The 21,313-nt window shown below is 38.5% G+C and overlaps 1 protein-coding gene across 1 annotated transcript in view; it reads right to left on the bottom strand.

Annotated features, from left to right (window-relative positions):
* Positions 1-683: 683 nt before the first annotated feature.
* SNX9 (sorting nexin 9) overlaps positions 684-21,313 on the bottom strand; it is a 43,489-nt gene continuing 22,859 nt past the window's right edge. The window contains exons 9-17 of the mRNA XM_009281440.2: positions 20,198-20,328; positions 18,689-18,792; positions 16,166-16,269; positions 13,522-13,599; positions 7,188-7,264; positions 6,218-6,307; positions 4,599-4,713; positions 3,069-3,160; positions 684-1,743 (exon numbers count right to left, since the gene is read on the bottom strand). Coding sequence (XP_009279715.1) covers positions 1,696-1,743; positions 3,069-3,160; positions 4,599-4,713; positions 6,218-6,307; positions 7,188-7,264; positions 13,522-13,599; positions 16,166-16,269; positions 18,689-18,792; positions 20,198-20,328 — 839 coding nt within the window. The 3' untranslated portion in view covers positions 684-1,695. The remainder of the gene's footprint in view (positions 1,744-3,068; positions 3,161-4,598; positions 4,714-6,217; positions 6,308-7,187; positions 7,265-13,521; positions 13,600-16,165; positions 16,270-18,688; positions 18,793-20,197; positions 20,329-21,313) is intronic.

Genomic DNA, 21,313 nt, shown 5'->3' with positions numbered 1-21,313 from the left:
ATGCTGGCTTGAAAAAGTGATTTCAGAATTTACTGTACACATTGTAACAATTTATTATATAAGCTGCTTCTACATGCAAGCAGATCTTACATTTGGTGTAAAACATTTATACACATTCTTTACAATTTGTACATATTTAAATGGCTGTATCAAACAACACTGCGCTATGGAATTTTGGAAGCGAACACCTAAGATTGGGAGGAGAAAAAGACAAGGTTTATAAAACGTGAACAAAACCCGTGACACTGAAAAGCATCTAGACTTAGGCTTAGTCTTGTTTGGTTTGGTTTCAGGTTATTCAGGCAGACCCAGATTTTCCTTCTAGCACACAAAAGTAACACCAATGCAAAACAGAGTAAGGCAACTATTCAACCAGCAGGCTGTACCCGTCACTTAGAATGGCTTATTGGTAAAATGCCTTTTTAAAAATTTTTATTTTTTGCCAAAATGTGTATTTTCTAGGCACATTTTAGCAAAAACTGCATTTTGGCTTTTCTGCTTGCTTATGGCATGAAATGAATTACTGTAGTTGGTGCCCATTGTGAACAGGGTGGTGGCTTTTTTGTTTTGAAAAGCCCAGGCCTCAAATGATATTTCAGTAGTATGAAAGAGGACACCGGGCCACGTGATAAGAGATGATGATCAAAGCACAGAGTTTGTGTGATAACTAATGATGTTATATTCAGTACTTTTGTCACCTTTTAGTTTGCATTAGAAGGTAACAAAAAGTAAACCCAAGCCAATAGGATACCATACTACTACATGAAGACCTGAGCTTAGCTGGAATTTGGGGACTTCTACTAGTTTGGGTTAGATGTGGCGGTGTCCCCTCTGCTGAAACACTTCAAACTCTCAGAGGGGTAAAAGGGGAGCTGGCCCTGTACAGCACTGAGGAACACCAGTGCCTTATGGCATAACGTCGGGCAGGCATCAAAGTGCTGGTACGGAAAACTGTTTTTCACACCTTCCTGAATGGCTCTTTCCTTGTTTGTCTTTTTATACAGTGCATAGCGAGAAAGAGAGCCTGACATAAGCTCTGAGGTGTTGTGCCACAAGTACGAGATTTAGTTAGAAGATAAAAAAGAATGAATGATATTTACCAGAAGTCATAATGGGAGCGGTATGCCATGGCTGCGTATGGGAAGCAAAACTTAGAACAACGTGTTCATTCAGGAGACTATCACGAACATGTACCAGAAACATATACGAATATAATTCCTCCTGGCTACTGAATCTCTAGAGAGCTGAATTGAATATAATGAGTATTAAAGTCATCTTCTCAAGCTTGTCTGCTTTCCCTCTTTAAAAAAAGATATAAATTTGTAACTCTGATGTTGATTAAGAGTTTTTGGAAGAACATCTAATAGACGCAAGTCTGCATGAAGTCCACGGCAACGTATCGGTTTGATAATTTAGATCCCTAAACTGACAGCATTATGTAGCTGTTTTTATTTAAATAATGTTACAAATGGGAGAGCATTCAAAGTAAGAGAACCCTAATCTTATGATTTAGGCCGATGAAGTAAAATTTTAAATAATTCTTTTTTTTTTTTCCTACAACTGATTTTTGCTGTTGTTGGGGGTTTTTTTGGTGGGTTTTTTGGCTGGCAAAGGCTAACAAGTTTTTATTGGCATTGCCCCGAAATCAGAAAAGCACTTCAGAGTTGTTCTTTATTGTTGACTACTCCTTATTCTCTACATCACAGGAAAGCGGCTGAGTGCCTGCCTCAGCTTCTGTGCAATCTGAAACAAAGAAACAGAACATATTTAATATGTAGTCACTTTATACTATGCAGAAATAAGATTGCAGGCTAAGAAATTAAACAAGTTGTTCCCTCATTTTCTGAAAAACTGCAGTTTTCACTGCAGATTTTGTATATGGAGGAGTCTCAAAGCATTCCATTATAAAGACTTTTCTTCTCGTATATACACTTTTCTGCCTTGCTCATTTTGTGCTTTCACCGCTCAGGCTGTGTTGGAGAAAGTATTGTAGGCAGGGCTGTCATCCTGCCTATTAGGTAATCAAGCACTGCACTATGCAGGAGGGCTACAGGAACAAAGTCAGACTTTTCATGAAATCCATTTCTCCACTGAAACAAGGCCACACATCAGAACAGAGCTCCTGGGCTCGCCCCACACCTCTCATGGTAGCCAGCACCCTACGTGTGAACATGGATCTGGTCCCTGTAGCGGGGCAGAAAGGATTGGTACAAGGAGACTGGTAAGGCTGCAACCAGAAGAATTGGGATAGAGTGGACAAGAGACTGAAAGAAGGTAAGGAGAAACCTATGCCTAACCCCATCAGATGTGTCAGAGAAACTGAGCAAGGTGACCTGATGGGGGACCTGAAGTTCTCATCCACTGAAGATACCTCTGAAGCCCCACTGGCACCTTTTACTGCCGTGAAGGGTAACCAGTTGCTTACATTACTCCTTTAAGTGACAGAAGTCAGCTTCCAGCACAAACTCACAGGTTTTACCAGCATATCACATTAGAAAATTTGTTCTCAGGTTTCATTTAAAAAAAACCGTAAGGAATACATGCGTAAGAACAATTTTAAATGAGAACTAAGGTTGTAGGTCAAGTGCTCAGAGTTAATAAGTCACCTAAACCACTCCAGTCCCCCCTGCTCCACACTTGTATACATCAGGCTTTAAGTCACAGAAGCTTCCCTTCGTCCTCCCATCCTATGGGAGGGAAGTTTCATTCAAACGGTTTATTGTTGTATTCAGTGCAGCAGGTCTGTCTTACTGCATATCACAGAACTAAAATTCTTTGTAACCTTAGTGCTGGCATTGGGGGGGGAAAAAATCAAGCTGTCAACAATAACGTTTCCAACACTGGTTTTTAGGTCTAATATGACATAGTCATGTATGTAGGAATAGTATCTATAGGAAAATATTTTAACTCATTCTTTGTCCTTTCATTTTTTATATGTACAATTCTTCAAATATCTGCTCTCTGGGAGAGGCTCATACAAAAAGATGATTAAATACTGTCAGTATTTCTTATAAAAAGTAGCAGCACAGTATGTGCCAGGAAAATGGCACTGAAATACTACATCTTACCGTTTCATAAAACTGTGCCTGCTGCTCCAGATACAGACGAATGACACTGTTGTAGTCATAAATCCGGTTACTGTGGAAGTGATTCATCTCAGCTGCAATTAGACCCAGGAGGCAAATTATTTAAGAGAAGCATTCGTAATTAGGAACAGTTTCACTCAGTTCAGATTAGTTACTGTGCAACAAGCTCAGTGTCCAGCCCTACCAACATAGTTACTGTTCTCATGCTTCCACAACCTGTTTTGCCTGCAGCACTCAAGTTATGATGGAACTGTTTGTAAAACTGGTAGGGTGTCAATTACTCACTGCTAAAATACGGACAATTCCTGGATAAAGCCAGGTTCTTGTTACAATACTCAGGTGTACAAAGATTTGATAAAGAAAACAAGCAGGATTTTCTTCTGCTGAGGTAACTGCTCTTTCCTGAAGTGTTTCCAACAGAATTTGGCTAGGACATTCAGATTTCCAAGAGTATAGATATCAAGTTGTAAGCCACAGCTGCAAATATTTAGCTCAAAAAAAGATACAGCCAGTAGTGTTTGACTCATTCTTGACTGAGGCCATTTCAGTAGAAACCTGAGAAACAGCATTATTGAATCCATGACACCTTTCACCACTTTCTGCATCTCTTGCCAGATCACAGCTTATGGCTGAAATAAAAAGTTAAATATATTTTGAGATACCAATAGAAGGAGAAGAAATATTCTAGATTGTAAAAGTCATCCTAGAGGTCTATTCCATGATGACCACTTATACAGCACAGACCTCTTGCATCACTGTGACCAGGAAGGAGGGGGTGGGGAGTTTTCTTTTTTGATTTTAAAATCATTTTTGTGTGCTGCTCTGACTTTGTCCTGTAAAATACTGAGTACTCTTGGCTTTAAGTCAGCTAAAGAAGATGCAACTCCCTCAGCAATGAGTAGTCCCACTGAAGTCAGTAACAGGATGCACTTAAGGGCTCGATATCCTGCAGGACTGAGCCCTGACTCCTCACTTCCCCAGTTTTTCAAGTGCAGTGGGCTACGTCTCATATTTATAACATCTCTAACCTAAAGAGGAAAAGGTTCATTCAAAGAACATCCAGGAAATAAAATCTTATGCACAAGAACATGAATCTCAACTGGATCATGTCTGACTAAACCATGAGTCAGCACGTGATGAACTGCTTCCTGCACCAGGGCCCATGTTTTTTCTTTGAACCATTATCACTTCAAAATGAAAGAATCGGGCTGGGGTGGTTGGTTGTTGGGGTTTTTTTGTGGTTTTTTTTTCCTTTAATTGCATTTCCAAAACATGTATCTTTTGCAATAGCAATATGAGATTTGAAAGAAAACAATAGCAAAATAACTGCAATTTTAGGAAAATCTAAGCAGGTCACAGAGGAGGAAAAAAAAAAACCCAAACCAAAACATAACCATGCCTAGCTCTTATTATTACTCCTGGTAGAACAAAGATTCTGTTTCAAAGTCTGTTACTTAAGAGATGTCCTTCAGTGGTCTACAGCATTGCCATTTAGCCCCAAATTTGGTTTACCTTGTAGTGCATAAGCCATGGTGCTCACACGTTTCACCATGTTCTGTTTGTCTTGTGGCGTTATTTTACTGGTTGCAACTAATTTATCACTTTCCTTCACTTTTTCTATTGCTCCCTGTAGAAACCAAATGCAAAAAGATTAAGAGTGTAGTCAACTTAAAGGTCTTTATAGTCATCTGAAATGCCACTGGCCACATTTTGAGCTTGCACGCTATACACATACATATACATACACATGCACAATGACCAATTCTGCCTTCCCACATTTTCACCCGAAGTTTGTTATTTCTCTCTATTGCTTTCAAGAGCCCTGACGGCTTGCAAAAAGTGACTTCAAACACAGGCATGAACACAGTCCCTAGCAAATTGAGTTTGGTAAAGGCAGTAATACACAAGGATATATACAGAAAGGACAAAAGGACCAAGTTTCAAATACAGCTGACCAACACAACAGACATCCAAAAGCCTCAAACTATCAAATGCCTGTAGAACCTTATTTGCACATTATACAAGATGAGACAACAGAAATTGTTTTCCAGGAGACTACAACTCATTGCAATTTATAACTTTCGATTCAGGAAAATCCTTGCGTCACATCAACAACAAGCATAAAAAGAAATGCCTCCCCCATCACAATGGATTTGTGCCAAACAACATTGAAGAGAATCTATTGACACGTCTCTTGGCAGTAGGCTTATGTTTCAAGTTTTAAAAACATTTCTTCTCCTGTTATGGTATTTATCCCCAAGGATTCTGTGGGATGAGGGACCATAAGTGTCCTGAAGAAAGAACACACAAATCTGATACGCTTTTATCTTTGTTGCTCTTGGAAGTATATTCTTGTTTTATACATTTAACACTTCAAGTGGTAAAAAAAAAAAACAAAAAACAACCAAAAACCCCACCCAAAAAACTTGTGTACTTGTTTAATACTTCAAAATTTTTAGTTTCCTGAAATATGTTACAACAGGTACATGAACATAAGGAAAACTCTAGGACCAAAAAAAAAAAAAAAGGCAGAATATCCAAAACTACACACAATGCTAAATTTATTACTTTATTATTTGATGGCTTTCACGTTACAGAGAACAAAGTGGTTGTTTTTTGTTGCTGGTGGTCGTCCCGTGTCATTGTGTCCGTCCCCCCCAAGTTAGCTCTATTCTCTATTTTTTAATATTAAAGAAACTTCTAGCCAGTGCATGATTATTTATCACATATCAGGAAGCTAGCCATGTAAGTGTACACAATTTTTCCTACAATATTGGTATGGTTTAGTATCAGCTACCACGTAAGACTCAAATACTACAGATTTACACTACTGCTATTCACCACGTTGGGACATGAAGTTAACCTGAAGAAAATCATGAAGCTTCTAGTGCTCTACTATAGCAGAAAGTCATGACATTCATGATATTCTCAAATCTCGAGACAAGTTCTGGCTTCCCTCCTCTCTAAGTACTTTTTATTTTAAAAATCAACATGCCAATTTCACAGAAACTTTCAGTGTTTCTGGAAGCAGGGGCCAGGCTGCTGCACAAATGCAGTGTACCATACCACCGCTTTTGTTGCTGTAGATCTTCCTACTGCCCAACCCTCAAAAGGAAAGGCCCCTCACATACCTTATGAGCTGCTATGATGTCAGGGAAGCAACCAAGAAATCCCTTATATTCATGATTTGTTTCCATCAAAAAGTGAAGATCTTTCTTCGGCTAATAAACAAAGTGTAAGCATTAGTAAAAGTATCTGTGGCATATTAACATCACAGAAAAGAAACTATGATGCCAAAAGAGGGTGAAGGGAAAAAAGGGAAGGAAAGAATAGAAAAAATCCAAACCAAAATCTTAATTGTTTGTTGCAAGTTTTTCATATTTAAAAAGGTCCTTATTAAAATATAAGCTCTTTGGAGTAAGGTACTGAGCACTAGTGTGAGCAGATGCCTCTGTTTTGTTTTACTCAACACTAGCTTATGAAGTGAGGGGTTTTGCCTCAAATTTTCACTGAAGAGGAGTTACCGGTCCTAGTAATAGCACTATCAAGCAACAATCTCATTACATATACAGATATGTAGATGCACAGGTGCATCTCCTTAGTCGCTGACTTGGAAAGCTGTTCTAAGAACTTCCAGACACAACCTTGAGATCAAGAGGATCTGCGTTTTGGAGACTTTAAGCTTAATACACTAAACATCAATTTATGACTTGAATGCTGACACCAGTCAGGATTTATTTAAGCTAGATTTTTACTGAAGCAGGCAATTGCATGTCAAGACAATGAAACGCAGCAAGATCTGGATCCTGTAGACATTTGGGGAATGCAGGGGGAAGGTAGAAACCCTATCCTTGATTAAATCTCATTCTTTTGTATCAGTAACGAAGACAGCTCACTGACATCAGAAGACAAACACATTTAAAGAGGAAGTAATCATTTTAGTATTTTAGAAACCAGAACGCGATCTTTCTGATCCAAGAGAAATGCCCTCCCATCACATCCCCCTTAAGTTGACACATAGTAGAAAAGAAGATGAAAGTGCATTTAAAAGTATTAGTAGCAATTTCATTGGCAATGCAAATGCATTCATAATACTCCTACCTGATCTGCTACAAGACTGGCGATTTCTTCATAGGTTTTTCCTGCTTCTGTTATTGCTCCATTGAGATCAGATTCTCCTAAAAGTAAACAGCGTTCAAATTACAGTAAGTCAATTGCAGTAAGAAACTTGCCTTGATTCAAGGCAAATATCTAAAATAGCTTATTTTACAATAATAAATGCCTAGTCATCATTTTATAACCAGCAGTAATAAAGAAGTTAGAAAAATAATAGTAGTTTTTATACCATTAAAGAACAAAAACTCTGAAGATCTTGTAGAAAATGAAAGCTAAAGCGACCACATAAACACTGTTCTACTATAGTACTACATTATTCACTTCTGCATTTCATAATTATATGTAGTTTAAATACACAGGTATTCCCCCACACGGAGCAACAGGAAGCCTACCAGAATGGGGGGGAAGGGAGAATGAGGAAGGTGACACTAGAAGATAGACTAACAAAGCTGAAGAGACACCTGCTGTTCTGATTTTTAGTAAATTATTTTCATACCTGATAAGCAGTAAATTCTCCACAATGCCCTATGGAGCAGTGATGCTAGCCCTAAGCTCTCCAACAGTCCTGGACCGTAACTGTTAGAAGGTCAGAGAAGCAGAAGGAGGGCCAACTAACTTTTTTCCTTGCCAACAAGATTTCTGACCCTTTAGGGAACTCTTGGATAATATTTTCAAGCTCTGTAAGAACTGCTGCTTTTGAGAGAGAGTTTCTAACTTTCATCATCATATGAAATAGACCAAAGGGCCCCACAAATTACACTTAAAAATACAGACATCACCACAAATCCTAAGCTAGACAACACCACAAGCGCTCATAACACTATTACTAGCAGGACATGGCTATGTGGGACAAAGATGGAAACAAGCCTTACATTCTTGTTTTTTTCAGGCCACTTCACCTTCCCAAAACACCACAGGTTTTTTCCATCCTTGTTAGCTTCTCCAAAGCATGTAGTCAACAGTACGAAAAGCAAATTGAGGCAGAGAAAGGGGAAGGTATAATTTGCAGATATTGGGTATCAGTTTAAGAAAAAATGATTTTTCTCATCCTTTCAGACATGTCTTGATATTAGGCAGCAGTTAGTCTTTTACAAGCATTTTGATTTATTCCATAGACATTAATCAGTGACTTAATTGAAAATTACCAAACACTGATTTCATTAAATGATTCATTTGAACATTAAAGTACCTTCTTTTACTACAACATATGGACTAATCTATGTTAGAGATTTATTAGATAGGATTCCTTCATTTTAGCATGTCCTAAAGGAAACAAGGTAATGACTGAATGTTGCTTCAGTTCTATCAATCAATTCTTACTTTCCATTAGACTGGTTTCATAAAGCCAAAAGCTTTGAGGGAAAGCTACTGATCCTAAGAACTAGTAAGTCCAGCAACACAAACACTGCTAAAGAAATACATTATTTTTCTCCTATTTGAGCCTGTCTGGATAAAATAAAAATAAAAACAACATGAAATCCCATTGTGAGATTTAAGAGGTACATAATTCAGAAGATGTCTTCACATTGTTGTAAAACAAAAACATTTCAGGGAGATCAATTTCATTATTTCAGGTAGACTGAAATAATGAAACTATTTCAGAATCCCCCATGTCTGCTCAGAAGTAACCTTGAAGCAACTGCTGCTTAGGCAACTGACTCCTAGATTTTGGGACAAAACATGGTGTGGCTTTAATTAGAGTCAGAAGCCAGGTTGGTCTAGATGTTGCTGTTCATTTCATAATGCCATAAAAGACGATGACTCTTCCTATCTGAGCAAAAATAAAGAGGAAGAGTATGTATATTTGAGTAGAAAGAGAAAATCCTCCCCTTTTGTGCAGAACTCACTCAAAGGACCTTCATAGATTGGGGTTCCTAAGAACCTAGACAAACCCTCCCAACACCTATCCTCTTCCATTTGGGGGCAGCAGGGCACAAAGCCAGCTTGTAGAAGGCACAGGGTGCATTAAGAGTTTCTACTACTAGCAGAGGCATTCACACTCTTCCAAAAGTAGGGCTAAGGGATAGTATATTTAAAAGTTGTTCCAGACAGTGGATCCCGACAACAGGCAGGCACACAAGTGGTAGAAGAATATCTGCAGCTCCTCACACTGCATCCTTTTCTTCTACAATCTCTTTTTCAGGTAGCGCCAGGGCAGCCTTCAAGAGTCAGATTTCATCTCTCACCTGCCACACCCTCCAAATTCTAATACACATTACCAGCAGTGTCATGCCATGCTCACTCCCTACACCAGGCCACCTTGTCAGAGATACGGCATGCACCCCACATGCTCACCCGTCAGAGTAACTTGAATTCCAGCAGCAGATTGCTCCCAATCGCTGTTGGCAGCATGGGTTTTGGTCAGAGTTTTGTTACTTGGACAAGACCAAGTTTCTAGCATTCTCAGCTTCTGAACCGATGTGAAGCTGGGAATGGGCTTCTTAACGCAAGCAGTGAAAGCTGAGCTGGGTCCCAGTGCAAGGATATACCAGGATGTCAGGGGTTCTTTAATCAATGGAAAAGCAGAAAGCCCCACATGCTGCTGACATTTACAACAAAATTAGGGCAGGGTACATTACATATATCCCCACGAGAAACAGAGAGGGCTTAAAAGCATTGACTAAAGATAGTTGTAAAAAGACCAGTTAAAATGGCCAGTAATATTCTACAGATATTTTAACCTAACGACGAGGAGAGACTGATATTTTCATTGATTTACAGGCCTGCATGCTATCATAGGGAGATGAAGGAAGATGTAAAACTACGAGGAGTCTTTTGGAGATGTTCAGCAGAGCATCTCTTAGCAGTTCAACTGCTTGGTAAATGCCAGTGATTATCACCTCTGAGGGAATATACCAGGCATATTGATGGAACTAATATTCTGTAAGGCTTGATTAGGGCAGCAGATTTTTTTTTGTCAAGAAGTGTTTTTGTTTTCTTTTCTTTTCTTTCAAAGCATGTTTTAACAGAATCCAGGAATAGGAAAAAGATCAAGTTTGATGTATTAGGGAACTACTGTGGCAAGATTTTTCTTGACAAATACACCTCAGACTGAACCTTCAGCACGCAAGCAGCTTGGAAGACAAGATGTGCCTGTTGCTAGCTGGCAGGATAGTGAAACTTGCATGTAAGTGCCTAACAAAATTCCTGAGGGGTGATGTAGGATTAGATCTTACTATGGTTGAATGGCATACCACCACCATTCACATTCTCTTAATATAGGAGAAAGACTCACCCAGATTTGGTGCCGCAAAAGAGAAGCCATGCTATTTAAGGCTGCGTTAATCTATGAGCATCATATGATGCAATAGGATAGGCAACATAGTGTCAGGCTGCAAGCCACTTCCAGGCATATTCTGGAACTGTCCAATATGCATTTTTGGACCATAGAATCATAGAATCATTTAGGTTGGAAAAGACCCTTAAGATCATCGAGTCCAACTGTTCATAGTATTAACTGACAGAGGAAAGATCTAGATCTGGTAGTACACACTAGCTGACCAAACCATTAAAAAAATTCCAATTTTTCAGGAACAGATTAATTCAACAAATTTTATTTCACACATTGTGGATGTAAATATTAGATGACAGGCATCTGATTGTTCATGCCTTCTGAGAGTTGATATTGTCAGCATTATTTCTTATGCTTTTGAAATTCAAGAAGTTTCAGGGAAAGGTGCCAGCTTCAATGCTATCAGTAGAACTCTGCACAACTGATTTCATACTTTGTGAATCTCATCTAATTTTTCCTTTAGTTCACTTCTGTTTGTGGTTTTACAGCAGGATCATACTTTCAAAGCACATGTTCTTAAAATTGATCAGTACATAGGCCCATGGCCAAGTTAAATGAGAACCTCTCAATATGTCCTTAATAATTTTAAAGGTACCCTTGCCTCTGCAAATACTGGGGACAGATTCCTAATATGCACTGTGGCTGGCAACTAATTGATAAGGCTCATTTGGCAGCATAAGAAAATGAGCTTGAGTGAGTCAGATTAACAAGTGCATCTTGCCCAGTGCAATCTTAAACATTTTAGACTGGAAATCAGAAAAGAAGGCAGTAGACAGTCACCACACATAATAAGGCTTTGCAGAGCAAGCAGGCAGCACTGACAAAAGAGGTAAGGACAGTAGATACATCCCATCCTAACTGCAAATGAACCAACTAACAGTGTATTCAGTATGTCAGAAGTCAGCTACTAGGAGCTAGAAATGTTCGTGTCATCAAATCAGTCATTGCAATCTTCAGCGGCCTATATGCTTAAACTTCCAGAACTCAAGTATTAAAACAAAAAACAAAAACAAACAAAAAAAAGGATGAAGAGATTCAGCTCCCAACAGAAACTGAACTGAGTGCCTTTAAGTATGGCTGAAGGAGCCATTCCTCTTTACCGATGGTCCAGAAAAATCATACCCCATACTCAGCCTAGCTAGTACTTCATTTAAGGAACAGGTCCAGTGCCTTCTTTTAAATACTGAGATCAGGAAAGCTGCATCCTATCAGTTTAAATCCAGGTCCTTATGTCTCTTGCATAGAGTCTGCTTAATCCACAGACCTGTACCTCAGGCAAACCATCAAATGAAATGGTATACCAACAGCAGGCAGGACAGAGTGAGGGCAGCAGCGATGAAGACGTTTAAAGCAACAAGTGCACTGCACTTATTCTCTCTTCCTGGGAACTCAAAATTAAAAACCAAAGAATCCCATATATTATTAATTCTGAAAAAAATACACTGGTGTACCAGTTATTAAAAAGAACAAAATATATGGAATCAGGACAAAGGCATCAGCGGGAAGGGCATTTTCCTCAGCAAGATACTAGGGTGCAACCAGGTACAACTGGGCAAACAGCAAAGAGAAACACCCTTGCCTTGTTCCCAAGCATCATGGGATCTCTTTTTTCACACCATTTGAAGATACTGGAAATCAAATTGAAGCTTTCCTTCGTAAGGTTGAGCTGCAATTTTGCATTTTAGCTTTAAGCCATATTGTTTTCCCTTTACCCTGGCAAAAGAACGTGTGTTATAGTTCAAGCAATTTTCAGTCCTTTCAAGAATTCTTGCTACAGATTGTATCTGGCTAGGATTTACAGTTTTCTAACCCATGCTAAGAGTACATAACTATGCAAATCCCCTACTTGGTTCTCACATCCAAAAGTAACATTTTAGGCAACATGCTATGCTCCAATTCTAACTAAGCAGTCATCCTGTTGAAGTACAGGACAAAGATGAGAACAAACTACAGGGACTATGCCTATTTCCAGTGTTACCAGCAGCAGAGAACCTGAGTTTCAAAAGTGGTTGCATTTTAATACATGGTTTATGGGGCAAAAAGCTTTAAGAGTACAAAGCAAGGGATAGATGAGTAGTCAGAGTAAGTACTGGTCAACTATAAGTTCTACGATGGAAAGATTTCAGGAAGCCTCTATGCTATAACATTTAAGGTTTTAGAACAGAGCATTAGAACAGAGCAATTTTGCTATTAAGTCTAGGGGGAAAAAAAAAAAAAAAAAAAAAAAAAAAAAAAAAAAAAAAAAAAAAAAAAAAAAAAAAAAAAAAAAAAAAAAAAGAAAACACACATTTGACAAGAGAATCCCCGAGAAAATGGACTCAATTAGCTCCCTCTGGGATATGAGGAAATATTTTCCAGTTATCTGGAAAACATCAGCAGAACTTAACATATCAAAACAGGATTTTATGTTTGGCCTAAAGACTACATTTTAGGAGAACTTTGAGCAATTGATGCCTTCCTTTTCCCTCCCACAACTTTCACACCTAACATGACAGGCTCTATTCTGGGGCTCATGAAGGAGAAGGAAAGGTGAAATAGCCAAGTAAGAAAAGGCTACAGTAGCCAACCCTCCAGCCCACATAATGGTATACAAAAGTCTTGTAATAAGTTTTCCATCCCCATGTGGGGTTGTTGTTTCATGAAGTAAGTCACACAATAGTTCTGTGACAGATATTTTCAAGGCCACATTTTCTCCCCTTTCCTTTGATATCACAAGAAATGCTACAGCATGTTTTGTCAGTCAGGTCAGTGACCAGGTTATTAAAATAAAAAAAAAAAAAAAATCCCCCCCCCCGCCATCATTAACCCACCACATGATTATACAGCGAGAGAAAACAAAATTGCAGACTAGAATATAAAAACCTCATAATACACACAGGGAAACAAGTTTTTAGTATTTTTTCCAGAATCATGTTTGACATCTAAAGTTCAAAGAGTAAAGCATTAAGATCTTTGGCAAAAAAATGTAGCATGATGTAATTAAAATATCTTTTGTTAAATAAAGTACAAATGAAGCTATAGAAGTACCTTGGTATCCACTGGTGCTGAAGACCAGTGCCAGGCTCTGCAATGCTTTTCCTATCTTCTGGTATTCCTTGGGTAGTGCTGAAAGGGGGAAAAGGATAGGGAAAAGGAGGGAAACAGAAGCAAAAACCCACAAGGGTAAGTGAGACTAAATCTGCAGCATATCCAAAACTTGATAGAAGCAGATGTCAAAAACAACTAGCATTTACAATCACATTCTTACCCCCTCCCCTGCTACAGACGTTCCAAAACTGGATAAAGCAATTGCAATCTGGATTCTTGAAAGCCACAAACAGTTGGGGGGGAGGGGAAGTGCTGCAGTGATATGGAGAATAGATCTCATTAATATTTTGAGAGGGGATTATTATACAGACCTATAATACCTAAACTCTCCTCAAATCATGGATTTTATATTTAAAGGCACCAGAAACCAAGATTATTCTAGGGATAAAAATTGATGCAAGTATCTGAAAAATAAAATTGTTTTTTATAATCTATTTACTGAAAACGTATGCATAAATTGCTTCATCACAATGAAGTCAATAAGCTGTGATTTATGAGTGCATTCATTATTAACACTTTGAATACCATCACCCCAGAGGCCTAAAAAGCAATCTGAAAAGTGAAAGCAATTTTTTTATAAGCTATCTATGGAAGCAGAAAAAACCCAAGTAGGTACGCTTTTTGTTATCAAACATTATTATTCAGAGGGTACATAGTCCAGGTAAATAGTTTTTTCAGTTGCTCTAGCATCCCACACAATCTGATTTTCACAAAGGAACAGCTTTGTGTGGTAAAAAACAACACAAAAAACAAAACTCAAAAACCAACCCTCCAAACCGCATAATTTTATTGATTATCTTTGATCAAGTTCTTGCCCAGAAGTTAGATTATTTATGACAACTGGTATTTCTTATACAACAGGTACCATTCAGAGTACTGGAGTTCTGTTACCAGCCATTAACTTGTTACTGAATTCCCAGTGGAAACTTCAGTGAAGAATGTTTGGTTTCTTTTCACTTGCATTTAAGAAGTTTCCACTGTCGGTCATTTTAAATATCATAGAATGGAATGCATGTAACTATTGCTCAGGAAGTGCCAAAAATATTTCTGACTAGCAGTTGGGACTAGAGCTGACAGAGAACTTAAAACCTAAGAGACTACTGAAATTCTTCAGTTTTGCACGTCCTGATTTACCAGTCTCCTTTTTCTATTCAGTATGAATGTCTGGAAAGTTAAAAGTTAAAATTTTCAACACAATCACATATGACTTACTGCATTTATGCTAACTCATTAATAGCTCTAAGTATTAGAAGAGTCATTCCATACCTAAAGCACTAGTATCATAAGTTTGGGGAGATTTTAGCAGTGAAGAAAATACTGAATTTCTACTGTAAGCACAAGTCACAGCCAGCCCTTAACTATGGTGAATTTGATCACTGCTTCTGTAACTGCAAAGCAACACTATTCTCCTAGTCTCATCTGAGGGACCTTATTCCTTCCCCTGCCCTCCGTTTCCCCCTCGGTATCATTTCCTGGTGAAGTGAGACCTGTACGCTGTTAGAGCTGTGTCCTGTGTTAGACTAGGGTCAGTGATGTGTAGAAGGAAACCCTCTTATTCAAAGTGGAGAAATGTAAATCATTTAAGGTTCACACCCTACAGATACTAAGGTCTAATGCAATCACTACCGGGAGAAACTGGGCTTCTATACTTCCCATTCCCTCCGGTCAGCCCCAAGATATTCAACTGCAGTGTTAGATTAGAAAGCAGCAAAGAGAACTCAGGAGATGTACTTACTCCCGAGTCTGGGAACAATGGTTTTTTGCTGGAGTTAAAAAGAAGGGGGGGGGGGGGGGGAAGGAAAGAAAAAAATGGAGGAGATTTGAGGAGATTTATGTGATAGGTCTTTTGTCACCAGACACTACAGCCTGCCCTGAAGTGTTTCTTATTATGATCCTCAGCTGTAGTACCTGCTTCCTTTCAATAGCTGCCTTGTGGTGGCCACAAACACTGAACACTGCTGTGGACTAGGAAATTAGAGCCCAGGCAGAGTCATAGGGACTTGGTGTGAAGTTCTGCAACCCTAAATATCTGTGGGAAGGAAGAGACAAGATAGGAGAAAAAGAATTGGGCTAAAGATTAAGTTAGAATCAAGTTGTTTTTTCTTTTCTTTTTTTAAACTCATTTCATCTTTAAATCACTCCTCCTGGCATGCAAGAATCCTAAGTAAGGGGCTAATAAAATGCAATCACTTATGATTTCATCAAATAGACCAGTCGACTTTGCCCATGACACTAAAATGTAGATAAATGACAAATATGAGAACCGGTCCAACAAGGGCTTTAGCTGGATTACTAGAATTATTTAACTTTTAATATTTTTAAACCTATGGGCAGGGACCAGATATTTCTGTTATGAGAGAAAGAAAAAAAAACCCAAAAGAGAGAAACAAAAAAAACTTGCACAATTCATACTCTCAGACACTGAAAGCAGCCAGCATGCCATACAATCCTCATGATAATTTAGGATTTTTCCTTTAGTTTTAAGATGTGCCTTGAATTATAAACAACAAAAACGACAAAAAACCAAAACAAAACAGAGAAAAGCAACACAGAAATGACTGCTGAGTTCAGAAGGGACACTTACGCCCTGTACACCTCTTCCAGTGCTCTTGTCCCACTGTCAGCAGCTCTTTAACTCCATCATCCATTGCTTTGGTGAACCTACCCACTGCATCACACTTCTGTTCTCTGTGGCATTTGGAAAAAGCAAAAACAAAAAGCATTTTGACAGATGCATTATGCTAACTTTCAATGCAATACTGAAATGTTTAGTAGTGTCAACTAGGTCTTAAAAAAAATAAAAATCAGAGAAATAAGTGAACTCCTTGAAATCTCTGCCATTTCACTGAGGTCAGAATTTTCCTCTTCAGGTACAGGCATTTTTTATTCTATTTTTCCCCTTCTGTTAAACATGTGGTACTGGACTATCATTCTTACTATATAGTTACCTTAAAAAAAAAAAAAAAAAAAGGCTACTAGCTAAATATCCTCCCCAGCGAGATCAGATAATAACAGAACAGCAAATTCTGATGTGAGGAAAATGCATCCCTAGAGCACTTAACACAAATAGAAGGACCCCCACATTGATAGGAAAGTAGATGTTAGAGTAACAGAAGTAGCAAAATTCATACAACAATGAACAAATATAAAGAAAATAATTGTTCCAGATATTTTATTAAAAGTCTAAAATAGGTGAATAAAAATCAATATAGCAATTCTTCTAGGGAAATATATATGCATAACTTTATATTATGTTGACAATACCATTATGTTCAGTTGTGTTAGAGAGGAAAAAAAAGTCAGTGATGCTCAAAAGAGAATTATGAATTAGTATGTGCCTTTTTACCCTTCTTTAAGCATGTTTTCATGCAGCTATCAAAGCTTTCCATTAACACAGCACTGCATACACAGCACTGCTCTGTGAACTCTACAAAAGAAAATTAGACATATATTTTCTAATTTTCAATGACCATTATTCAAACTGCATCAGATCTTACAGCCAAAGCCTGTATGAGACAGCTCTCACAGCAAGGCAACCCTAAGTGACTCCCCAGAGCCAGGGCAGCAGCTCCAGCTGTGGCCCAACCACCTAGAGGCTCCCACTCCCCCACTGGCACCTCCTTCCTCAGCTGGAAACCCTACCCAAAGAGTTACTTGCACAGAAACAGAACCTGGGCTTTCCAAGAGGCCCTTGTTTTACTCCAATTTTCCCAGTAGCAAACCATCCTTTTTAATTTTCTGTACTTCATACTTTACGGTATCATGATCACAGAAAAAGTTTATGAACCACCACAGGGTTACCATCCTTTGATCAAAACCAGGATGACACAGGACTGCCAGAGTACTAGCAAAATTGTTTCAGTAAAGAGCATCTTTTCATTGAAGAACCTAAGAACTATTAAACAAGCTGGTTTGTCCACTTACAGGAGTAATGGCTTTCAAGACTATGTTCATACACACTTTTTTAACAGCACCCTGAGACGTTCCCAGGCACTGGAACACGGCGTGGATGTCTGAGGTGTTACAGCCACCCCTGCAATGCTTGGAGATAGGCCCCCAGAACCACCCCAGGCTGCCAGCCTCAGCCCAGGAGCCAATACCCTCTGGGGAGTGTTCCCCACAGACTGCTTGCCTGCCTTCACCCTGTTTGAGGACAAACCATTAAGCAGAACACATGCTGGTTGTTTCCTGCCAGGGTTCTGTATATAGTACAGACTCACTCTCTCCTGCACCCTACATACAAAATCGTCCCTCTGGTTCACCCGTTCGGCTTTTATACCACTGGAATATATAAAACATCACTTAAGAAAAGTAGACAACTTTGAGATCCTCATGTTTGAAGTGGAAGTGACCTAAAAATGTCCATCTTTTTTACTAGTACAGAACTGCTACCACACAGCTATTATATGCACCTTAATATGCACTGCATCACTTGGATAAAGCCTATGCTGGGCTATTTCCAGGTGTAGGTACACTACTGCTCTGCCACTATAAACACTGCTATCTAGTTTATCCAGTTTCAGACACAATACATTATCCGAGTTTCTACGTTCTACAACAGCAAGCAAAGCATGTCATGCATACTACATATCTTCTAAGAAAAATGATTAAGCCTAAAGGAGTGAAAAAAAGGCTGCAGAGTAAATCCAGTCTTTAACTCTATGAAACCCAAAGGTCTACCACCAAGAGAACTATACATAAGAGTGTATGTATATATAACATATAAACATATCCATTTGCACTTCCAGAAGGATACCCCAAAAATGTAGTAACCCATTTAAAAATATAAAACATATATATAACATATATATAAAACATAACTCCATAGGATCTGCCAGTACTCTACCTCATCAACCAGTTTTGCATAAATCTTTTTAGCATCAGTATTCAGCCACTGAAGTCAAAGAGACATCACATGGAGTTCCACCAAGTTTTGGAGGGGTCGATATAAAAATCTCATATTCAAACAATTTTTCAGCTCTGCCTTGATAAGTACCTCTTCAAATCCATGAATATATGTGCACGCTTACTATTCTAGTTTCATATTAGCTCAGTATCTGTTGTATATCCAGACGCATAATGTCCACGCAAAAAGAAACCACCTTACATTTCTACCATGTCCAAGTCAGGAGCTTCTGGTTCCATTGTAGAAAAGATCAGGACTCCTACAGTTTCATCTTTTTCTGCCTTCCGCTTTCCAGTTTTCCACTCCTTGAGGAAAGAGGGGGGGGGGGGGAGGAAGACAAAGTTTGACTACCACTGTTCATGCATCTTTAAGGGCATCTACTTAAGCAGTGAATGAAATGTTTAGGAGAACAGTTAATCAATAGACCACCCACAAATTAAAACCTTTTAAATGAAAGTTTCAGTGGGGCCAAGGTTTCTTAGTTTCCCTCCCTCCTCCTTGTGCACTTTGTTTTCTAGATTCTGGGGTAAACAGACCCTTCTTGTATATTACTGAAATACTGTGTAAGAGCAATTATATTCAGCTGTCTCTGCACATGTGATAGTGCTGATATCAGAAGCTACTCAAGAAGATCATGAGACCATTATGCAATTGCCATACTAAGTTCTTAGTGGGAACAGATAAAAAGGTTAAAAATTCCACATGTATTGCAACATCTGTTCTGTTTGTATCAGTCCATAAGTTAGCTACTAAGAACTGCTGACTAGCTAGCACAATTACACAACTCTCCACTGGCCATCCAAATAGCACTTCATTAGGACTGCTACTTACCATGTTATTAAGCCTCTACTTACAGGATCACAGAACAATTCTGGTTGGAAGTGACTTCAGGAGGTTTGTAGTCAAACCTCCTACTCAAAAATGGTCAGCTATGACCATTACTCAGAGCTTTATCCAGTCTAGTCTTAAAAACCTCCAAGGATCATTTACTTTTTCAGCAAAATCTATGTGTATTTAGAAGTGTGACTGTTTTGAGGAGAAAGCAGAGTTTTCCTGTTTATTTCCTCATCAGTAGATACCCAAATTAGTAACAAAGCTGGAGTTCAGTCATGAAGAAACCATTATTTACTGAAGGTGAAGATATTAAAACCTCTTAGGGGGCATGGGAATTAAAAAAAAAAAAAAAAAGGGGCTGGTTATATCAGGTAAGACTGCACATAATGCTACTACAATCCATTCCAGTGAAAACTGTTGGGGGGGTGGGGTGTGAGTTTTATAAATATAATACAGATCAGACACATCCTAGATCTGCTACAAAGTAGCTTCTGTTAGCAAAGCAGTACCAATCAGAGGACCGCAGTAATTAGTAAGTCCAACAGACACAGATCGGGGCAACAGCCAAAAAAAGAGTTATGTATGTTCCTATTCTGCTGGAGGACACAAACTGTCCTTAAAAGACTGGCAACAAAGCTACTTTAAAGAGCACATCTCTGTTGGAACGGCATATAGCATTTCACACAAGCAACCTTATGCCTCATTTTGATCAATCAGCTAAACCAGTTAGTAAACCCAGCAGTTTTCAGCTCATCACTACTGCCCACAGGGGGGCAGACAAATAAGAAGGCTACAAAGCTGCACTCAGTTCGAAGGGGGATGGTGGGGGGGGAGCAATTCCTCAATCTCAGTCTGTGTGTGAACTTTATTTCCTACCTTCTCATCTCGGAAATTGAGAAACTGCTGGAAAACTTCACTTTCTGAGACAACAGGATGGCGACACATCCTCGTCATCCAAGCTTGCAGTCTCTCCATACGCATTTTGATAAATTCTTCTTCAAAGCGCCCTGTTATACGTTGAACAGTAATTGTTACATTTCTACTCTAGTACCATCAGTGGTTTTTTTTCTTTTTTTTTTTTAAATTAAAACAGAATCTGTAATTCATCTGCTGAGTTATTAACCATTAAATGACTCAGAACTTACAAGAAGGAAACATTACGCTGACAAATCAGAACCTTAAATTACTGTATATTGGTTACTGACCAAGAGTATTCCTCCTTTTAAAGATAGTCAGGAAATATTAAAACCCCATAATATCCACTGCACAATTCAAATCAAATTTTTTTTGGGAAAAAAAATATTAATAAACTTTCAGGTGGAAAAATTAGGTATTCAGATGACTTGAGAGAAGTTAGGCACAGGCTCGGAATGCAGACATTTTTCTGATACAGTCTGGTAAATCCTTGGTCAATGTAAGGCTCAAAAACATTGGAGAAAAAGGAACTACTTGCTTTCCAAGTTGTCATGTCCTAGCTAACAAAGCATTTGAAATTGGACTACTCAGATACAAATAGCAGATTTAAAGCAGCACCTCCCATAAACATATTTCTATATAGGTAAATGAATGTGTTGGGGGAAAAAACCCTCAAAAAAATCTCAATAAATCATATGTATAAACCAGTTAGAATACATACATGTAAGACTGATTTTTTTTTTGGTAGTTAAGAGATTTTAACACAAACTATTTAAATAAGTAACCTTTTTTTTTTTTTTTAAACCAGTAGTGCATCATCACTATGTATTTACAAGAACCTTTTAGTTTTAGCACAAACTGTCTTCTTGAGGGAATCTTTTCCAATTAAAAAAAATGCATGAGGTCAGACTTCTAAAGTATACAGTGAATAGGATGTATCTGAAAGGAATGAGAGATTCCTCCAGCACCCAACTCTTCTAATTTCCATAGCAGCGCACATGACAAACCTTGAACACATGTACTCTTTCAATATAATTCCACTGTATAGTTACTATGGCAGCAGCTCCACAAGGGTGT

The sequence above is a fragment of the Aptenodytes forsteri genome, unplaced genomic scaffold (genome assembly GCF_000699145.1).
Source record: "Aptenodytes forsteri isolate BGI_AS27 unplaced genomic scaffold, ASM69914v1 Scaffold82, whole genome shotgun sequence".
Lineage (NCBI taxonomy): Eukaryota > Metazoa > Chordata > Aves > Sphenisciformes > Spheniscidae > Aptenodytes > Aptenodytes forsteri.
The sequence above is the reverse complement of the archived record's forward strand: the minus strand, read 5'-3'. Positions and strand labels throughout refer to the sequence as shown.